The sequence below is a fragment of the Neomonachus schauinslandi genome, chromosome 3, assembly GCF_002201575.2.
Source record: "Neomonachus schauinslandi chromosome 3, ASM220157v2, whole genome shotgun sequence".
In the NCBI taxonomy this organism is placed as follows: domain Eukaryota; kingdom Metazoa; phylum Chordata; class Mammalia; order Carnivora; family Phocidae; genus Neomonachus; species Neomonachus schauinslandi.
Genome location: NC_058405.1, coordinates 185,872,364 through 185,895,384, shown reverse-complemented (window position 1 = coordinate 185,895,384; position 23,021 = coordinate 185,872,364). Strand labels below are relative to the sequence as shown.

General features: G+C 40.2%; 1 protein-coding gene across 1 annotated transcript in view; it reads right to left on the bottom strand.

The window, feature by feature from the left end:
• The window catches only part of GIGYF2 (GRB10 interacting GYF protein 2), a 139,007-nt gene that overhangs the window by 27,872 nt on the left and 88,114 nt on the right, over positions 1–23,021 (bottom strand). The window contains 8 exon segments of the mRNA XM_021690376.2: positions 850–1,086; positions 3,908–4,066; positions 5,754–5,915; positions 8,257–8,357; positions 10,421–10,521; positions 11,550–11,657; positions 13,105–13,196; positions 16,269–16,435. Coding sequence (XP_021546051.1) covers positions 850–1,086; positions 3,908–4,066; positions 5,754–5,915; positions 8,257–8,357; positions 10,421–10,521; positions 11,550–11,657; positions 13,105–13,196; positions 16,269–16,435 — 1,127 coding nt within the window.

Genomic DNA, 23,021 nt, shown 5'->3' with positions numbered 1-23,021 from the left:
TAACTGACTTTTTAAATTCCCCCAAACATACCACAGTGTTTCTGAACTTCATTCCTCTGCTCACACCATGTCTCCTCTCTCAAAAACCCCTCCATTCTCCAAACTGCCTATTTAGCTTTTTCTTGTTTTTCATTTTCCTCCCTAATGACTCAGTTTAGAAGTTAACTTCTTCTAGGAAGTCTTCCCATAATTCCCATGTGGACAGTGGTTCTCACATTTTAGAGGAAGCAGAAGAATGCCCTGGAAGCTTTGTTCAAACACAGATTACTGGGTCCCACCCCCAAAAGGTTCTGATTTAGGAAGTCTGGTGTGGGACCTGAGAATCTGCATTCCTAACAAATTCCCATGTGCTCACACCCGGAGAACTGCCACCTCTCTCACTAGACTCACCACTTTGTATTCACATTTCCTATTTATATGTCTTTCTCCCATGAGCTCCCTGAAGATAGGGGACACTAAACCATACTGCTAACCACAGATCACATGTAAAGTTCTTGGGACCCTGCCATAAAGCTTCCTAATTACTCCCATTCCATCACTAATGCCACAACTTTATGGTCACCGAAGGCTTACTACCTGGCAGCCACCCCAGCTCTGTCTTTGTCCCTCAAATCCAGTCACTAAGTCTTGCTGGCTGCTTGGCTTGCTCAATCGGTAGAGCATGCAACTCTTTGTCCGGGTCGTGAGTTCAAGCCCCACACTGGGCATGGAGCTTACTTGGGGGGCGGGGGGGGGGAACTACTAACGTTCAGTACTAAAGAAAGCACACTGCTTTACTGCTACTGCTCCTGCCAGCATCCACCTACAACTACCAGGCAAGGAGCCCCTGTGGCTGTGCCGAGGCTCTACCTTCATCTGAGCCAGCTGCTGCTGCTGCTGCTGCTGCTGCAACCTGCGGAGAGCCTCCTGCTGCTGCTGCCTCTGGCGCAGCAACTCCTTCTGCCGCTGGAGCTCCAATTCCTTCCTCTTCCGCTCCTCTTCTTCATGCCGGAGTCGGGCTGCCTCCTCTTCCATCCGCAGCCGGTTCTCCTCTAATCGACGCTGGGCTTCTTCTTCTTCCCGGGCCCATTTTGCAGCCTCCTCTTCCTTCCCAGAAGGAAAAATAAAAGAGAATAAAATTTAATTGTGTTTAAAAAAAAAAAATCTGAATCACTTTAGAAGGTTTCTGTCAAAAAACTATACAAGTACCAGAGAGAACAGAAACTCTGTTTATGATGACAAAAGGCAGAGGTAAGTTTTCTTTTAAAATATATTTACAGTAGCTACAAAGGCTTGGCATGCTTACAGGATAAAATTCCAATTTATTTGCTAAATTCTCCATGAAAGGAATGTCACTTTGAACATCAGTGGTAAGCACTGATCTCTCTAAGAGATCACCACCAACTGCAGCAAAGGCTTCTGGAGACTGTTCCTATATTGAGGCAGAGCTAGCTTCTCAGGGTGCTGAAGGTGAAAAGCTACCAAGACCTTGCAAGGACAGATTACCAGGAAAGCATCAACCAGTTCTGGAACCAGAGCAACCTTACAAGAACACTTAAATTCCATCCCTGATTCACACCCCTTGTGACCCACGGGTCCTTTGGAACATCTCTCCTCGACCCATTGTCCATCCCTCTACTACTCGGTCCTGTACCTTGGCTCATTGTCCTTCTACTTTCCTTCTACAAAACCATTTCAACGTGCCCTCTGGAACTCTCCTCACCCTCCTTCACAGAGTCTGCTTACTGTACCTACAATGCTGTGTTTTATTCAGATAGCCCATTCCCCTTCATTCTCCAGAACTCAGGGCAGGTATCAACCACCCTACGAGGACTTCCCTAGCCCTTAGGAGGTAAACTTCCCCTCTGCCATTTCATTTTGTCCAATTATACCTCACCCTCTGTTTGCTCCCAGTCCACCCGTGGCAACAACTATTTCCTAGCCAAAAACCATTCCTTTCAGGCTTCTTCCTTGGGGACAGAGGCTCTGTCACCTCAGACGTCTAAAATGCCAGATTTCACTTTTTAAAAAGCTTCCAATGTAACTAGGGGCACCCATGTGATAATGATTTAGGCCAAAGGGATATCTGCTGGGAGGCTTCTAGAGAAGGTATTCTTCTGAAACAAAAGAAGCATAAGAGAAGGATCATTCCCTTGCAGGCTGTACAAGGGCATGGTACCCAAAACTCCTAATCATGAGGTGAAAAATCTGACGTCAAAGTAAACCCACCAAGAAACACTAGAGCAGAATTTTGCAAAGGACCTGGGTCCTTAATGATAGCACTGAGTTACTGCCTTATATCCTTGATATGGGATCTGTTGTTTAAACTATTTTTAGGTGAATATTTTCATTTTGCACCTGAAAGCATCCTAACTGTGGCATTTATTTCTTGTATAATCATCACCAACATAGCCAGTGAGCTTCTTAAGGACAGAAACCATTTCTTTAAAACTTTCATACTCCACCAGGAATCAAGCACAATAACTGGCATATAGTACCTTAACTAAATATGTTAACTGTCAAATGAATAAGCCAAACGATGAACTGACATACAATCTACCCTTGAGGTCTATCTACCTCTAATAGTATTTAGGTTGCTCAAAGAGTTTCAATCAAGAACTTAGACAAAATCAGGTAATGTCCAGCTTGTGTCAATCTACATGTGTAAGTATGGACTGCCCACAGTGATTTCCTTCCAAAGAGTACAGTATGTAGGGAGAAGAGTAATGTTTACAGTGGAAAAACCTGACAGGCACTGCTGCTGCCAAGTGACCAAGGTCTACACCAGCAGTCATTAGTCCTGTTGAGAATATGTATCCTTGATATAGTGTGATGAAAATGGCACTTTGCCTCTGTGTGATTTACTTTCCAAACCCCGTAAGTCCAGTTTAATTGTAAGAAAAACATCAGATGAGTTCCAAGAGAGAGTTACCCTATAACATACGAACCATTATACCTTAAAACTGCCAAAGACCCTCAAAACAAGGAAAGCCTGAGAGACTGTCAAGCAAAGAAGCTAAGGAGACAACTAAATATAATATTTTGGATTTGGGATCTGGAAACAGAAAAAAAGACATGAGGGCGCCTGGGTGGCTCAGTTGGTTAAGCGACTGCCTTCGGCTCAGGTCATGATCCTGGAGTCCCGGGATCGAGTCCTACATCGGGCTCCCTGCTCAGCAGGGAGTCTGCTTCTCCCTCTGACCCTCCCCCCTCTCATGCTCTCTGTCTCTCATTCTCTCTGTCTCAAATAAATAAATAAAATCTTAAAAAAAAAAAAAAAAGAAAGAAAAAAAGACATGAGGGAAAAATTGATGAAATGTGAAAAAAAAAACTATGGATTTTAGTTAATAACAATACATCAATAATGGTTTAATGTGACAAATGTGCCATATTAATGTAAGATAATAATAGAGAAAACCATATTATCATCCAGATTTTTCTGAAAATCCAATACTGCTCTAAAAATAAAGTCTACTAATAAAAAAAAAAATCTAAGTTCTTAAACATTAAAAGGAAATGCTTTAGGAGTTCTGGCTGCCTGTAGTGGCAGAATGACCTGGTTGGACTAGAACTGGTTAGTGTCCACTGTTACACAGCCTGTGAAAATATGAAGGAGCACTGAATAGTGCACTTTAGAAAAGTGAGAGTACCCTCAGGCAAAAGTGGTCAACTTGCAGATCTCTCATTTGTTTTTTTAAAGGGTAGGCCTTCTTTAGATTTCTCTCTGGTATTCTGAGGGGATTTTGGTTCTTTGATATTTTGTCCAGCTTTTGTAATTACCCGTGGGACAGTCATTACAAAAGTAGTAAGAGTCAGTTAGGTCTCTTCTAATAATTTTCAGTAAACCGGCTATCCTCATATCCAAACACTTTCCAATCACAAATTCCTAGCTTCAAAGAAGAAATGAGAAAAGCAAACCATCTGTCACCTGCTTGCGTAACAACTCTTCTTGCTTCCGCCTTTCCTCCTCTTCTCTTCTCCTCTCTTCCAGTCTCCGAAGAGCTTCTTCTTGCTGTTGTCTTTCTTCCTCTTCTCGCTGTCGCCTTAATGCAATTTCTTGCTCCCTTTGGCGTCGCAGAGCTTCTTCCTAAATTTAAAAAAAAAAAAAAGGGTGTGTGTGTGTGTGTGAGAGAGAGAGAGAGAGAGAGAGAGAGACACAGAAAGAAACGAACTCTGGATCTTGATTTATATATCCCATTATAATCTGAAAAGAAACAGACTATGTGTTGCTAAGGCTCTGTCAACAGTAAATCTAAAAAGAATATAACCAGGATCTAGAGCAAAAAGTAAAAAAAGTTGGGAAGTAAACATATCAACAATTAAAATAATTTGTATTTAAAGTAGTGGGGCACCTGGGCGTTCAGCCGGTTAAGTGTCTGACTCTTGATTTTGGCCCAGGTCATGATCTCAGGGTTGAGGGATCAAGCCCCGTGTCGGGCTCCACACTGGGTGTGGAGTCCACTTGAGATCTTCTCTCTTGCCCTCTTCCCCTCCCCCCTCCCTCTCTCTCTAAAAAAAAAAAATAATAGTAAATAATAATAAGATTCTTCTTCTCCCTCTGCCCCTATCCTCGCCACCCACCCACTAAAGCGCGCACACGCTCTATTCTCTAAAAAATAAACAAATAAAAATAAATAAAATAAAATAGCAGCAGTTAAATAGCACTACACTGAGAGTCCATCCTAGTTTCTACATTAGCTATTGCATTTACTAATTAACCCCAGAAAGGGCTACAGGAGGCCTGAGGCTTTGGCTTCTCTTTGGTACCATTAATCCTTATTTACCCACCCCCTCAAATCAACTGAGAACCCAGAACATAGGTCAAATCAACATAGCAAACAAAAATGCCTGGTGTGGTAGAAATAAGCTCTCTAGTCAGAAGTACTGAGCAAAGTTGTGTATTCTAGAACGTGTTCTGAAGAACAAAGTCGCCCATGTCAAGTACAAAGAAAAGGGTCTCTGTCACCTGGGTGGTTCAGTCAGTTAAGCATCTGCCTTTCGCTCAGACCATGATCTCAGGGTCCTGGGACGGAGCCCCGCATCAGGCTCCCTGCTTGGCAGGGAGTCTGCTTCTCCCTCTCCCTCTGCCCCTCCCCACTGCTCGTGATCTCTCTCTCTCTCTCAAATAAATAAGTAAAATCTTAAAAAAGGGGAGGTGTCTCACTGTCAAAATTTAGGAAATACTGAGCAACACAGAATTAGACTGATTTCTTTACTGCAATACTTCTTAGAGCCCTTACGTGCTAGTGTAGAGTGTAACCCTAGGAAATATTAGTAGTTCAAATCTAATCTCAGCAGGGACCCTTTTGTTTTCCACAGAGTACCTCTTGGGGCCAACAATGAGTATGAAATGTGAGATAAAGTGGACTTTGGGTCTATTACAGAGTGGATTGTTTCAACTGGGATTTGTAAAAATCCCAACAGAAAAATGGGTCCTGCACATGAAAAGAGAATTCCCAAAAAAGAAATATAAATAGCCAAAGTCCACAAAAACTGTTCATCATCACTGGTTATAAAGCAAAGACTCAGTTACTTCCGAAATCTTACTGAGAATACTCAAAGAAATCAACTCCGGTTATTTACCAGGACTGAAGCTACCCCCCCAGGGGCTGCTACTGGGTCACAGATATTTCTTCTAAAGGAAGTGAATCTCCTAAGGCTCTAATCCCAATCCTGCTGTTAACTCCCAGATCTCAACCTCAGAGGGACCATCTCCCAAGAACCATGAATGCGGTTCAGGGCTAATTCTGGGGTCCGTGTTCTCCGAGGTATACCTGTTTCCTTCGGGCAAGCTCTTCTTCCTCCCGCCTCTTCCTTTCTTCCTCCTGCTGCCTCCGAAGAATTTCCTCCTGTTGTCTTCGCAGTTCTTCTTGCCTCTTTCGTTCCTCCTCTTCCCGTTTTGCCCTCATTTCTGCCTCTCTTCTCTCCTGTTCTAGCTGTGATTACAAGAAAATACTCTTAGAAACCTGAAGCCAGGGGCACCTGGATGGCTCAGTTGTTAAGCGTCTGCCTTCGGCTCAGCTCATGATCCCAGGGCCCTGGGATCAAGCCCCGCATCGGGCTCCCTGCTCAGTGGGAAGCCTGCTTCTCCCTCTCCCACTCCCGCTCTGCTTGTGTTTCCTCTCTCTCTCGCTGTGTCTCTGTCAAATAAATACATAAAATCTTAAAAAAAAGAAAAAAGACAAAAGACAAAGAAACCTGTAGCCAAGCAGAGAAACACTCCAACATAACCGACCTGTATCATCAGGAGAAGCTGGTAGATGCAGAAACTACACCATTCACAGTTGCTTGTACTGCAAGTGAGTGATGAAACCAGCTCTGTAAGAACTCAGCTCTGGTATGTCGCAGTAGGCAGAACAGTGTCATGCTCTTCTAAACTGAATGGACTCTCCCCCGACATTTACCTACCTCCTCACTCCACACTACCACATCCCATCTCCTAGACATGGGAGAAGGAGACCACCAGGAGAGTAACATCAGAATTCTCTTGGGGTGGCACTTCTTTGCTCATCCCTACAAAGGATTTTCTGATTCAAGATCTAACAGTGTGTCTACAAGGTTTCAACAGCAATGTTGTAAAGCTGCTAGTGTGAAAAATCATAGAATTCTTTAAAATTTGAAGACCAACCGCTTAACAAATTCTATCATTTATAGTTCCTAGTTACTAGTCCAATCCAGCACCTCATCTCCTTTCTCACTGCCACACATACAGTTTAGGCTTTCACTTTCTCATCCACATTTCTAAAAGTCCCTTACTTGGTTTCCCAACATCCGTTTTGCTCACATTCCCCAGCACAACACCTTAAGTTCCACCAAAATAATCATTCCTGGCTTACATATAACACCATCCTTCACCCTGAAATAAATTCTAACCCTCTAACAAGACACGTTTAAGGGCCCTCATGACTGGCTTGCCTCATCTTAGACTCCTCGCTCTTCATTTATCCCTCAGACACACAATGGCTCCAGGCCAGACCAAATTATTTAGCTGCTACCTGAGCCAGTATGTTCTCATGCATTTCCGAGCCTTTACAGGAACTGTTTCCTTCAACTGGGTTAAATCCTACTGTTCTTCAAGTGAAAATTAGTGCAGGTATTACTGTCTATCAACAGTGTCACCCAATTCCTGACACCCACCTCTCCAACTGGGTGAGAATAGCTAGCCCATGTGCTTTCTTGACTAACCTGTAACTCTAAGTATTACGTGCCTGTGTGTCATTGCCCCCCATCCACTTCCTTCCACACACACACACACACACACACACACACACACAAAAGATTGCAAGTTCCTAACCCTACCTCATGATCTATGTGTTCCCAGCACAACACACTACAGTACTAGAACACTCTGAAGAATTAGCTGAATTATGGTCTCTTGCTCATTTATGGAGACAGACCATGAACCCTTTCTGCGCACTCTAAGGAGACTGTCACTACCTCAGATGATAAGAATACATTAAGTATAAAATAGGAACAAGATTCTCCCAGAGGCATGAGAATCCAGAATCATTACAATGACACTAAGTGTTGATAAGACATCCCCAGCTGGAAAGTACTAAAAACCAAAATTCAAGATTCCCTGCTCCTCCAGAAGATGTGAATGGAACATGGGATCTAATGTTAATGTTGAGCTTTTCAACCACATGTCTGGGGACAGTAAGAAATGTAAACTAACACCACTATAAAGATTCAATGGGGGGGGGAGGGGCGCCTGGGTGGCTCAGTGAAGGGTCTGTCTTCTGCTCAGGTCATGATCCCAGGGTACTGGGATCAAGCCCCACATCGGGCTCCCTGCTCCATGAGAAGGCTTTCACTTTCTCCCACTCCCACTCCCCCTGCTTGTGTTCCCTCTCTCGCTGTGTCTCTGTCAAATAAATAAATAAAATCTTCAAAAAAAAAGATTCAATGTGGGAACTCAAGCCACAGATCAAGGGTTTGATAAGCAATGCAGTGTATATTTTCCTAGGTCTTAGAATTTATAACAAGTGTTTATACCATGAATAATATAATTAAAGTATACATCTGATCATAATCATTAATGTGTCAACCAATCAATTTTAAGTGATTTAATTTAAACTTGTTAATTTTCATTGTTTGAGGTCTTTTTTGGGAAAAGCGGGAACAGTAAGGATAGAATATGAATGTGCTTATATACCAGCTAAGTAACAGTAAACTAATAGGAAAAAGCAGAGTTAGCCAGAGAGAGACATCGGTAAACAAATGCCTATGTCCTACAGATGGAAAGCATGCACTGCTATGGAAGAAGGAGTTTCAGACCTTTGCAGCTTTGGCCTTCTCCATCTGCTGAAGCTGTTCAAGGGCAGGTCCTGGAGTTGTGGTGTCAAGGGGAAGATCCCATACACTACCACCTTCCCAAACTATAAGACAATAAGGAGAAAAGTGAAGGTTATCAGAGCTTACATACATGATCACATATCCACAAGCATTAATGAAAAAGCTGTTTCCCTGTCCCTGAATAAGCTCCATCATACATATCTGTGCTGCTTTTAGGTAGACTAAACTGCCAGTGGTCTCTGGTTTAAATCAGTATCCTTCAACACATCTAGAAGGAAAGAAATTACCAGGCATTTGCTGGGAAACTAACTTCATCCTCAAAAAAACCCTGTAAGAGGGGCACCTGGGTGGCTCAGTCGTTTGAGCATCCGACTCGAGCCCTGTGTCGGGTTCCACACTGGGCATGGACCCTGCTTAGGATTCCCTTTGTCCCTCTCCCGCTGCCCCTCCCCAACCCCCTGCTCTCCCTCTCTCTCTCAAAACAAACAAACCCTATGAGGTATTTGGTTCATATCCATCTTTACAGATGAGTAAGCTATAGGTCATGGGTAGTTTCATAACATTCCCAAGGACACACACCAAGCACGCGGCCATGCCAGGATTTAAACCCCAGTGTATTAGATCCCAAAGTCCACAATATCTCCAGAAGCCATACAACCTCTTACTGCACGCCCAATAGAGAGTGGGGTCAAGAGAGGTGTATAACTGTGAAACTAGAGAGCACTAAGTAGTTGCATGATGCTGTGAATGTATTAAATGCCACTGAATTGCTCATCTAAAAATGGTTAATGTTATGTTATGTGAATTTCACTTCAAAGAGAAAGAAAGAGGTACAGCTGGAGCTGGGGAGGCCTCTGGAAAGGCTGGGCAGGTCTCACAAATGACAACAGGTCCTACTGACCTGCAAGGCAACACAGAGTCAGATGCAGGAGTAAACAAATAGATAAAGGCTTCTGAGTCTGCTTTCCTACTGCCAGCACAAGGTTTGCTGATACCACTTTCCAGCATTCTCTATTCCCTACACTATTTCTATACTATAAATTATTGGTTGTATAAAACGAATGGACTATTTGTAAAGGGCCTTGATCGTATCATACCCAAAGAAAGAAACTGTTTAATAAGGTACTTATAAATAGTTCCCCCAAAATTGGAGAATATTTTAACATCCGAACTATAAATGGCTACCAAGAAAAAATAAGGTACACAGAGCAGGGAAAGTTGATGAGGGATGATAATCAGTCCTTCTCCTGCTATAATCCCCAGGATCAGTGTTAGCAAGAGACTATCACCTGACAACCTTAAGGGCTCTAAGAAAAATCCATCAATGCCTATAGTTCCTGAGAATTGTCAACACCAACTATAACCTCTTGTAAGGACTATCCATGGTTCAAACTACCTACCTCTGCAGGTATCAAACCTTAAAATCCAGAAGTGTTCCACCAATATCAAGACTTTTTTAAAATCCCAGACCCCTGGGCGCCTGGGTGGCTCAGTCGGTTAAGCGACTGCCTTCAGCTCAGGTCATGATCCTGGAGTCCCAGGATCAAGTCCCACATCAGGTTCCCTGCTCGGCGGGGAGTCTGCTTCTCCCTCTCCCCCTCCCCCTGCTTGTTTTCCCTCTCTCGCTATGTCTCTCTCTGTCAAATAAATAAATAAAATCTTTAAAAATAAATAAATAAATAAAATAAAATCCCAGACCCAAATTTTCTAATTAGATGCAAAACGATCAGAGAATGAGGTAGGATGTTCACTTTAAAGCAGGCTTTTTTCATCCCAAAGCTTCTGGGTACCTATAGTGTTAAGCTATATATTAACACTTCACTCAAAAGAATAGGTGTTTTTACTTAAGCTTTTTTTTCTTTTTCCACTCTGGCTGGCAGAAGTCCAAAAACAATTCAGAGGACTTTTCCACACTGGTTAGAGCAACATAAAAAGAGAGGCTGATTCAAATTCATGAAATTTATCTACTAAACACTTCTAGCAAATCCTTAACAATATATTTTCAATCCTTTGCTGGGGTCTATTAACTACCTGTTAATATTCAACATAGAACGGTTCAAAAACTGACACATTTTTTAAAAATTGAACTATAAACTAAGAGTCTAAATCTTCAGAGCTACACTGAAGACCAAGCTCCAATTTTTACCTGTAGGCTGTGAGGCTGCTGGCTGAAGCTCCCAGATAGAACCAGTATCTGGCACCGACACAGACCTAGTTACTGAAGGAATGATGTTCTGATCAGATATTCTGCAAAAGGGAAATAAAAAAATCAACTTGTTCTTGTCATTTGCAAAAACAGATAAAGAGGAATTTCTACAGGATTGGTAGGATTTCCAGGCTATTTGTCCAGAAAACTCCTTCATTGTTTTAACTAAACTGTAACACTACCAAAATGTTTAGAAGAGGAACAAAGATAGAGGCCCAGTCATCATACTTCTGGAATCAAGGTACTAACAAATGTTGATTTCTAGGTAATTCATATACCTATGGTCTTAAAAAAACTCAGAATATGTCAATAAGAGTAAAAGAGGCAGCATGTTATAATGAAAAACCCATAGACCATAAGTCAAAAGGTCTTCATTTTAGTTCTGTCTCTGAAGTTCTTTGTGTATTATGTCAACTGAGTTCTTTAGCCTCTCAGTGTATCAGGTTATCCATCTGTAAACTGGCACCTTACTGCCTAACGTGCCCACCTCACCCGCTGGGTTAGGACTGAAAAGAGAAATGTGGAAGGTTTTGGTTAAATTGGACAGTAAGGTTTTTAAGACGGTCACAGATACCTCTGAAGGAAGTACAGCAAGTACTGCCCTGAATGATAATCTGAAACTACAGAAATTTAAGACTTTTAGCATAATTTCCTTTTCCTCAGACTTATCTTAATGGCTTTTGGGTTCTGAAAAATTTTTACTCTGTGTGGTAGTGTGCGTATCTTTCTTGAGATCTCATGGGTGAAAAGGAGATTAAACTTCTAGACTACAATTTTTTTATTGTGGTTCTGTAAGAATACATTGCTTTTCCAATACTGTCATTATTCTGAGGTTCTTATTTGAAATTTATCCTCTATGAGTAAAAAGATCAAAAATGTTTTATTGCCAGCTTATTATTTTTAAAAGCTATATTCTGGTTTTACATACAATACACACATATGTGTCCTGTGTGGGTATTTTGATACCAGAGTTCACACATTATACTAAAATTTCCTTTCTTCTCTTTCTTTAATACACATACACACACACACACACACACACACGACACATCATGGAATGACCACCAACCTCATTTTCAGAGCCTGGAACTGCTGGAGAAGAAGAGCCAACTGTTGCTGCTGCTGCGAAGACAGGGCTGCTTTCTGTTGCTGAGCCAAAACCTGTGCGTACTGTTGTCTTCAAAAAGTAAAATAAAGTGTAACCTGTCTATGCACATTTAGTACACTTTACTGAGATACTGAAAGACAAAGGTCAGTCCACCACCCCCCAAAAACACCATTAGAAATAGCTATCAAATAAATCTTAACAATTCTTCATGATAAGGATAGTTACACAGAAAATTCTCTACTTCATTCTAAAAAGAACTGAACTTCTAGATAACATGCTCAAAGAGGACAGCAAAAAAAAAATACAAAATGTCAAAAACTGTCAAACTCCCCGAAAATATCAGAAAGCAAGTGAAAAACAGATCCGAATAGCTTCTTTCACATGAAGCACCTTTTGCAAAAATAAAATCACTTGTATAAAAATTCTCAAAATTTATGTTTCAGCTTGGAAAATTTTAGGTTAAGACTTTTTTTCACGGGGGCTCTGGGTGGCTCGGTCATTAAGCGTCTGCCTTCTGCTCAGGTCATGGTCCCAGGGTCCTGGGATCAAGCCCCGCATCGGGCTCCCTGCTCCACGGGAAGCCTGCTTCTCCTTCTCCCACTCCCCCTGCTTGTGTTCCCTCTCTCGCTGTGTCTCTGTCAAATAAATAAATAAAATCTTGGGGGGGAAAAAAAAAGATTTTTCTTTCCCCAACTGGATGAGAGGTAGAAAAATTTTTTTCTGTAAAGAGCCAGACAGTAAATATTTTCAGCTTTGCAGGCCACATGCAATTATTCAATTCTGCCACTGCCGTGCAAAAGCAGCTGTAGACAACACACCAACAAACGCGTGTGGCTGTGTTCCTATAAAACCCTGCTCATGACAACAGAGATCAAGCCAGTTTGCCAATCTTCGCACCAGATGACAGCAAATCTTACTTCTTCTACCAAAGGGACACATAATCTAAGTGATTCTGCCATCATTCCACACCAATGCTAACAGTATAAATTTTTACTTCTTTCCTGCCCTCTCATCTATGTTTTTTCACTGTGGCATTCAAAGTTGAGCCATTTAGGAGGCATTTAATTCTTAAAATGTTTTTGTTTCTTGCTTTAGGAGCTAAAGAGCGAAATTCTAGTTATGTGTCATTTTCTGCAAATTTCTGGTATTTAAGAAGGTAAGACCAAACTCCAGATATATAGTGGTAACATGCCACTAGCTAGGTGACTGAAGTATCCTATAAACTTTCAGTTCTCTGCTGTAAAAGGTGAAACTTGGGAGATTTTATCTAAAGGCACCTAGGGGCTCCTGGGAGGCTTAGTCAGTCGAGCATCAGACTCTTAATTTCAGCTCAGGTCATGATCTTGGAGTCCTGGGATTAAGCCCCCCATCGGACTCTGCAGTCAGAGGTGATTCTGTGTGTCCCTCTCCCTCTCACTCTTGTGCACTCTCTCTCAAATAAACTTTTCAAAAAAATGTTTTTTAAATAAAGACACTTTGAATACTGCAGTGCACCCTACTGCGTTACTGCTCTTACTGTATTAAGAACTGCTGGTACTGAAGATGCTGCATCTGGTACAAGGCCGTGAGCTCCTGCTGCCTGGTCAGTCGTTCCTGGTCCAACTCCCCCTAGGAGTGAAGGGGTAGGGGAAGAAATACCACTGAACAAATTGCAAAGAGCATAAAAGCCATTTACTACATATTATCTGAAAGCAAAGTGAATCTCAGACCTTCACTTCCCACCTCCCCTTTATGCTCCAAAACACTCAACTATTACAAAAACTCTTAAAAAGCTAAACAATGCCATCTAGTGGAAAAAGATGGTGTCTGCATTGTAAGAGATTCCCTAGGGTGGGAAAGGGATCCTTGTTTCAGGGACTGTTCTCTCCTCCTACCCTTGAAGTTAAATGTTGTACTGTACTCCACAGTCATTATAAAAAATGTATTATTTCTCAATGTTAAAAGTGGGTGACTCAGTCTTTAAGCGTCTGCCTTCGGCTCAGGTCATGATCCCAGGATCCTGGGATGGAGCCCCGCATCGGGCTCCCTGCTCCGCGGGAAGCCTGCTTCTCCCTCTCCCACTCCCCCTGCTTGTGTTCCTGCTCTTGCTATCTCTCACCCTCTGTCAAATAAATAAATAAATAAAATCTTTATTTAAAAAAAAGTGATCTGGAGATCATGCAGAAATTAAGAGAAAGGGCACAAAGCCTTCAGAAAGGAGTAAAATTATCTGTTAATGTATATGTTACGGTAGGAATTTGACAAGGGCCCATAATGAATACAGAGAGCAGCATAGAAGTATGTCTTGTTAAAGATGCTGAAAAGTTTTACATTAACAAAATATGAAAGAGCTTTGAACATTGTAACTTTCCAAATTAGGTGTTTCTATTGCTATTAATATATCATGAGTTAGAGGGGTGCCTGGGTGGCTCAGTCAGTTAAGTGTCTGCCTTCGGCTCAGGTCATGATCCCAGGGTCCTGGGATCGAGCACCACATTAGGCTCTCTGCTCAGCAGGGAACCTGCTTCTCCCTCTCCCTCTGCCTACCACTCTGCCTACTTGTGCTCTCGCTCGCTCTCTCTGTCAAATAAAAAAATTCTTAAAAGTATGTGTATGTATGTGTGTGTATGAAGTTAGAAAAAAAAAAACTTTAGTTTATGTTTCAAATAACATAGATGGAATTTAAATTCTGAAAAATTAAAATTGGAAAAAGAATGAAATGTGAAGTGGAAGATAATAGAAATAATAAAAGCATAAGGGTGACATAGATTAAGGCAAATCATTAATGAATAGTTTATATCTTTATCGTACATAGACTATGCTTTGGAATAAAACACTGGATATATAATTTCTTGGGGTGGAGATCATTTGAAATTCAGGGACATTTTTCTTTCCCATTAAATACTGGAGGATGGAAGCTACACTTGGTTAATCTAAAATTTCTACATTTCGGGTGCCTGCGTGGTTCAGTCCTTAAGCCTTCGGCTCAGGTCGTGACCCTGGAGTCCTGGGATCAAGTCCCACTTTGTGCTCCCTGCTCAGCAAGGAGTCTGCTTCTCTCTCTGACCCTCACCCCACTTGTGCTGTCTCTCTCTCAAATAAATAAATAAAATCTTAAAAAAAAAAAAAACAAACTACATTTCAAGGTATATTCATCATCAAGGTGAACTCTCTTCTTATCAGTGCTATTCAGGGCAACAGCAATAACAGCTGACAGAAGCAGAGCTTGCCATGGTTCTTCCCATAACTGAGGCTCAGCCCCTATAACTAGAAGTCAGGAAATGGGCTAGGGCAAACATGACAAGCTCCAAGGGATGAACTTTCAGCTCTGAAACATGCACGATAACCCATCCCAATTTCAGAAAAGGGAAATAGAGCTCAAACTTGGTATAGAAGTTAAATGTTTATAAAAGAATACACAATTCATTTTTCTTTGGATTTATAACAGAAATGTCAGAAATAATTCCCCTCACCTAGGAATCATCACTGTTCTCCAAATTATACAAGGTCTCAACCCATCAGTGGATTGTGACATCAATTACTGGGTCGAGATCAACATTTATATGGAAAGGGAGGGAAGAAAATATGTGCATGGCACAAAATGCTTTGTGAAACTTGTTTCACAAATATACACATACAGTTATGAATGTACAGAGTAGTGATGTAAAACTCACTTATTTTACTACAGGCTGTGGCCAAACAAGTTTGATGGCCACTGTTCTTACCTATGAACCCGTATGACCGTAAGAGAGTTTGTGTCCTATTTACCTTGATAGCATAAGAACCTACCACAAGGCCTAGCACAGGCCTTAACTATGTAGCTGATGAATAAATCAATGGTGACTGCTGCTGCAGTGACCCAGTGTTCACACTAAAGGTGTCTGGCTATGGCCACTTCTGACTATAGCAGCCACCCAACACTCCAACCTGGAGAAGGAAAAGTAAGGCACCCATCCAAAGCCCTCCAAAGGGAACTCTATAGGGAGAGGCCTAGAGGCAGCTGCAGAGGAGTAAGATTTCCCCTTCAAAGGTATTCCAGTGTCAGTGTACAAGGGAGGTTACATTATGATCCAATTTTTAGTTAAAATGCCAGTAACTTATATTAAAAAAAAGAAAAACGTATTCAATTCAAAATACTCCAAAGCACTAGAATTTTTTATTAGTAACATTTATTTGCTTTAAGGTAAACCTATAATTTAGGAACTTTATGAGTCAGAAAGCAAGAGGCAAAAAGAGGTAAGGGAAGGGGAGGAGAGGAGAATGTGCATTCTAATTAGAGGCAAAAAGGAACTCAAAAAAGTCAACTTAATTGAAGCACAGCAGATAAAGTTAAAAGCTCGAAGTGAGCTTAGAAAAATAAGGAGCCAGAATATGTAGGACCTGATAGGCAAAACAGGGTAAGATGTTGTTTTTTATTCTATACCTGCTGGGAAGCTACTGAAGGATTTTGTTTCTTTAGATGGGGGGGGGGGGGGGGGGGGGGGGGGGGGGGGAGTGGGGTTGAACACAGGTATTTGAGTTTTGAAAAGATCGTTATAGCTAGGTATGCAGTCTACAATCCAGACTGCCCACTGCCATTTCAATTACTTTAAAAAAGTACAGTTTCTTCCTCATTAGATGCAACATCTGGGTTGTGTTTACAAAGAGAAGCAAGGGTTTCTGCATCTAGTATGTGTTCTGGGTGAGCTATAAGGTACTTACCATATGAGGAGGGGGAGCTGGACCGGGAGAGAAGGGAACCCTTCCCCACATTTTCATGATATCACCAAGAGGTTGGAAGCTTTCATCACATGCTCTCTTCACCAATAAAGACATAGTAAAATAGCCGGCCTGAAACCATTCCGCCATCTCCTGATTATTGAAGGGACCTATAATAGTACCAATTAAACAGAAGGGCAATAAAAATTCTTTCAGACTGAAAAGGAAAAAAATATTTCCTGAATCTGATCCTTATCCAGAGGTACACCTTGTTCAGGTGACACCTGTCAAATATTTTGTACGATATTTTAATTTAATCCATCTCCAAAGGTAGTAAAAATAGGCTTCTAACTAATAAAATACAACAGAAATTATTTTGAAATAAGACTTCTGTCTATACATCCCAAATTCTCTGTGGGGCTTTAATTATTTTAAGGAGCATAAATGTCTACATCTCAATCTCTACAAATTCATTTATCAGAAAAGTATAATAAAACTGAGAAGAGTATGTTTGTTACTTTATATTACTAAGGCATAAAGAATATAAACATGTAAGGCTAAATACGCTTTCCTCTAATTTTCATTTTCTGCCAGATTATTAAAGGTTAGCAAAGTATAAATAATAATCTATTAAATTAAGATAATTTACAATTGATTTACCCAGGTATGACTAAATCTGGCTGGAGGCAGGGGCGCAACGACATTCTCTAGATGTTTTTACAATTAAAAATCAAATATTTTATACATAAAATTAACAAATGCACTCTGATCCATAACCATTAATTAATTCATACAGCAACTATTTACTGAACACCAATTATATGGGTCTAGGCAGTGGGAATACAATACTAAATAAAACAAATCCCTAGAATGTCCAATTCTGGGAAGATGGAATAGATGTACTTATCCCTGCTCCTCCTGCTAAATTCAACAAAAAACCCTACACATTATATACAAAAGAAGACTCTGAAGAGTAGGGAGAAGGCAGACTGGCTAGAACCTTGGGGCCTAAGAAAACACATAGTGGTGAATTCCCTGACTTTTCATTTTACCTCATGTATCCCAGATTTGGAGCAGAAGCAGCCAGTAACAAAAAACATGACTCAATATGTACAACAATTATATGCTATCTACAAGAAAGTCATTTCAAATATAATATAGGCAGGTTGAAAATAAAAGGATAGAAAAAGATGTATCATGCAAGCGTTAAACAAACAAACAAAAAGACTAGAGTGGCTATATTAGTATTTGATAAAGCAGACTTCAGAGCAAAGAAAATTACCAGAGACAGAGAGGGATATTATATATCAATAAAGGGTCAATCCACCAATCCACAAAAAGACACAGCAATTGTAAAAGTGTATGCACCAAAGCTGTAAAAATATGTGAAGCAAAATCTAATAAAACTGAAAAGACAGAGAAATCCCCAATTACAGCTGAAGACTTCAACACCATTCTCATGACAACTGACAGAACTAGACAGAAAACCAACAAGATTATAGAGCTCAACAAAACCATCAATCAACAAGGTCCAATTGATATTTATAGAACGGTCCAAGGACAGCAAAATACACATTCTTTTCAAGTACCCAAAGAACATACAGCAAAAAGAACTATATTCTGGGCCATAAATAAATCTCAATACATTTTTAAGAATTGAAATTATATATCGTGTGTTTTTCAACCACAATAAAATCAAGCCAGAAATCGTTAACAGAAAGGTAACAGGAAACCAAACACTTGGAAACTAAACACACTTCCAAATTAACCACAAGTAAAAGTGGAAGTCTCTTGGGGGCCTGGCTAGCTCAGGCAGAAGAGCATACAACTCTTTTTTTTTTTTTTAAAGAATTTATTTATTTATTTGACAGAGAGAGACACTAGCGAGAGAGGGAACACAAGCAGGGGGAGTGGGAGAGGGAGAAGCAGGCTTCCCACTGAGCAGGGAGCCTGACACAGGGCTCCATCCCAGGACCCTGGGATCATGACCTGAGCCGAAGGCAGACGCTTAATGACTGAGCCACCCAGGCACCCCGAGCATACAACTCTTGATCTCAGGATCGTGAGTTCGAGCCCCACTTGGGTGTAGAGATTACTTAAATATATATTTTTCAAAAGTGGAGGTCTCATGAGAATAAAAAAAAAAAAATACACTGAACTGGGGGGTGCCTGGGTGACTCAATTAGTTAAGTGTCCAACTCTTGATTTTGGCTCAGGTCATGATCTCAGGGTTGTGAGCTCAATCCCCGCGTCAAGATCACATGCTGTGCGTGGAGCCTGCTTAAGATTCTTTTTACCTCTCCCTCTGCAACCCCCTCACCTCTCTCTCTTTAAAAAAAAGGCCCCGGGGGGGCACCTGGGTGGCTCAGTCGGTTAAGGGGCTGCCCTCAGATCAAGTCATGATCCCAGGATTCTGGGATCAAGCACCGCATCAGGCTCCTTGCTCAGTGGGGAGCCTGCTTCTCTCTCTGCCTGCCGCTCCCCCTGCTTGAGTGCGTGCTCTCTCTCCTCCCCTCTCTCTCTCTCTCTCTGTCAAATAAATAAAATCTTAAAAAAAAAAATACACTAAACTGAATGAAAATGAAAATATATGTATCAAAATTTGTGGTACCACAGTTAAAGAAGTGCTAAAAGAGAAATTTATGGTACGAAATGCTTACATTAGAAAAAAAAGTCTTTCAAATCAATACTGTAAGCACCCACCTCAAGACCCTAGAAAAAGAAAAGCAAAATAAACCCTAAGAAGGAAAGAAAGAAGAGCAGAACTCAATGAAACTGAAAACAAAAAAATAGTGAAAAAAATCAATGAAACAAAGCTGATTCTTTGAAGAGATCAATAAAATTAACAAATCTGTAGCAAGACTGACAATGACAAAAGAGAAATGAACAAGTGACCAACATCTGGAATAAAACAGGGGCTATTACTACAGAACCTGCAAACATCAAAAAGTATAAGGGAATACTCCAAATAACACATAGATTTGACATCTTAGATGAAATGGATGAATTCATCAAAAAACACAAACTACCAAATCAACCCATATTAAATCAGGAATTTAAATAGCCCCTGTAACTATTAGGGATATTGAATTTGTAATTTTAAAATTCCAAAAAAACAGGGCATCTGTCTGACTCAGTGGGCAGAACATGTGACTGTTGATCTCAAGGTCATGAGTTCAAGCCTGGCCCATGTTGGGCATAGAGCCTACTTTAAAAAAAATCCCAAAAAAGAAGTCCCCAGATGTTTTCACTAGGGAATTCTACAAAACATTTAAAGAAGAATTAACACCAATTCTAAACAGTCTTCCAGAAAAATAGAAGAGGGACTAATTCCCAGTTCATTTTATGAAGCTAATTATCACTCTGATACTATAATCAGACAATGAGGATACCAAAAAAACTACAAAACAACATCCCTCATGAACACAGACACAAAAATCCTTAACATTACCAAATAGGATCCAGCAATATATAAAAAGAGTTATACAGCATGACCAAATGGGGTTTACTCCAAGGATGCAAAGCTGGTTCAATATTCAAAATGCAATCAATTTAATCCACCAAAGTTGCTAAAGAAGAAAAATCACGGGATCCTATCAACAGATGCAGAAAAAGCATTTGAAAAAACCAATACCCAAACTCTCAAAAAATAAGGTACTTCCTCAACTTCATAAAGAGCATCTATAAAAAGCCAGCAGCTAGTATTACACTTAATTATTTAAGACTGAATGTGTTCCCCTTAAGATAGGAACAGAGGAAAAACAAGGCAAGTATGTCTGCTCCCACCCATCATATTCAACACAGTGTTGGAATATATAAGGCAACAAAAGGAAATAAAAGGCATAGATTGGAAATGAAAAAATAAAACTGTCCCTACTTATAGATGACAGTAATGTCTACAAAGAAAATCCTATGGAATGTAACAACAACAACACACTCCTAAAACTAACAAATGAGCTCAGCAAGGTCAGAGACTAAAGACAAACATCCAAAATTCAATTCTATATAGTAACAATGAACATAAAGACATTGAAATAAAATTTACAATTACTCAAAAAAAAAATCAAGTAGATGCAAATCTTTTTTTTTTTTTAATTTATTTATTTGACAGAGAGAGAGGGAACACAAGCAGGGGGAGTGGGAGAGGGAGAAGCAGGCTTCCTGTGGAGCAGGGAGCCCGATGTGGGGCTCGATCCCAGGACCCTGGGATCATGACCTGAGCTGAAGGCAGACGTTTAATGACTGAGCCACCCAGGAGCCCCTCAAGTAGATGCAAATCTAATAAAAGCATGTGTAGAATCTATGCTGAAAACTACGTAAGTTCATAGATTGGAAGACTCAACATGGGAAAGATGTCAATTCTCTTGAAAATGATACAGAGGTTTAACATAGTTCCTATTAAAATCTCAGCAAGATATTTAAATATAGATTTTTGAATACAATTATATGGTAAATATAGATAAGACTATTCTAAAATTTATATGGAAAGGCAAAGGAACTAGAAAAGCTAAAAACTGTTTTTATAAAAAATAAACTAGGAGAAAAAAAAAAACGGGAGGAACCAGTCTACCCAATTTCAAGACATTATATAGCTACAGTAATCAAGACTATGGTATTGGTGGAAAGACAGACACACAGATCAGTGGAACAGAATATAAAGAACACAGAAACAGACCAACATAAATATGCCCAACTGAATTCTGACAAAGGTACAAAAGGAATTCAAAAGAGGAAAGATGGCTTTTCAACAAAAGGTTCCAGAGCAAATGGACATCTATCAGCAAAAAAACTCTGATCTAAGTCCCATTCATTACACAAAAATTAATTCAAAATAGATCACAGAGTTGGGGTTCCTGGGTGGCACAGTCAGTTGAGCAGTCTTGGTTTTGGCTCAGGTCATGATCTTGGGGTCATGGGATCAAGGCCCCCATCGGGCTCCCCGCTCAGTGTGGAGTCTGCTTGAGACTCTCTCTCTCTCTCTAAACTAAATAATAAATAATTAATTAATTCATCTTTCAAAAAAAAAATCACAGATTTAAATGTAAAACAAAAAACTAAATTATTTTGGGAAGAAAATTTTGGGATCTGAAGCTAGAAAAAGAATTCTTCTGTCTCAGACCTAATACCAGAAACACAATCCATAAAAGGGAAAAACTGATCAACTGGACTTCATCAGTATTTAAAACTTTTGATCTGTGAAAGACTCTGTTAAAGAGGATAAAAAGATATAGACTGGGAGAAAATATTTGCAAACTACATATCTAATAAAGGACTAGTATCTATATATAGAAATCTCAAAACTCAAAGGTAAAAAAAGTAAACAATCTAATCAGAATATAGGTTAAAAAACATGAAGAGGGCACCTGCGTGGCTCAGTCGTTAACGTGTCTGCCTTCAGCTCAGGTCTACCTCTCCCACTCCCACTGCCTGTGTTCCCTCTCTCACTCTCTCTCTCTGTCAAATAAATAAAATCTTAAAATAAAATAAAATAAACTATGATATACCCATATCAATGATGTACTTCTCAGTTAAAAAACAAAAAAACACAGGGGCGCCTGGGTGGCTCAGTCTTAAGCATTCAGGTCATGATCCCGGGGTCCTGGGATCGAGCCCCGCATCGGGCTCCCTGCTCGGCGGGAGGCCTGCTTCTCCCTCTCCCACTCCCCCTGCTTATAGTCCCTCTCTCGCTGTGTCTCTCTCTGTCAAATAAATAAAATCTTCAAAAAAAAAAAAAAAAACCCTACTGATACATGTAACAACCTGTATCAATCTCCTGAGAATTATGCTGAGTAAAAAAAAAAAACATTTTTCCATTTGATGGAAATAGATTCCATTTATGTAACATTCTTGAAATGACAAACTATAGAAATGGGGAATAGATTAGTGGTTGCCAAGTGTTAAGGAGTAGATATGGATGGGAAGGAAATGGATGTGGCAATCCAAGGGCAACATGAGATGGAAATGTTTTGAATCTTGACTATATCAAAGTCAATATCCAGGCTGGACACTGTACTACAGTTTTACATGAGATTACCAGTGCAGGAAACTGGTAAGGAATACATAAAATCTCTATTATTTCTTACAACTGCATGTGAAGCTACAATTATCTTAAATTTCATTAAAACACACACCCATGTGTTTTAATTAAAAAGAGAGTCCTCAACTTGGAAAGCACACTTTGTCTCTCCAGTTGCAATCTCTAAAACATTGAATAAATGCTTTTGCTTGTTTTACCAAAAACAAAACAAAAAAACTCACACACACACAGTCCTGATCCCATGCACCTTACATTCTACAGAGATGTAAACAGACCATGAACAAATATATCCAGAGCCAGGCAGTAATAGATGCTATGAAGGAGAATAAAGGGAAAGGGTAAGGGGACTGAGTGTGGAAAAGGAGTTAGTATGCTGGAAAGAGGTCACAGGGTATACTTGGTAAAACAGTATCATGAAACTGACACTAACACAGTCAACCAATTTCAGGTTATAAACGAAGATTTCACAGAAATGAAGAATCAACAAATGTCTTTTATAGCATTCTCTCCCCATTCTAATCTAACTTGTACACCATACAAATCTTTTAAAGGGTTAACGTATAATATGTACAATCCTTTCTCCCACATTTTTAACAGGTCTTTATCATTTATGATATCAACTCCACTTCAGCAAAACATTCAAGTAAGGTCTTCCAAGACTGCTGCCATCACCTTTTTTATGGGAGGGAAACTGAAGTACAAAGAAGATAAAGAATTGA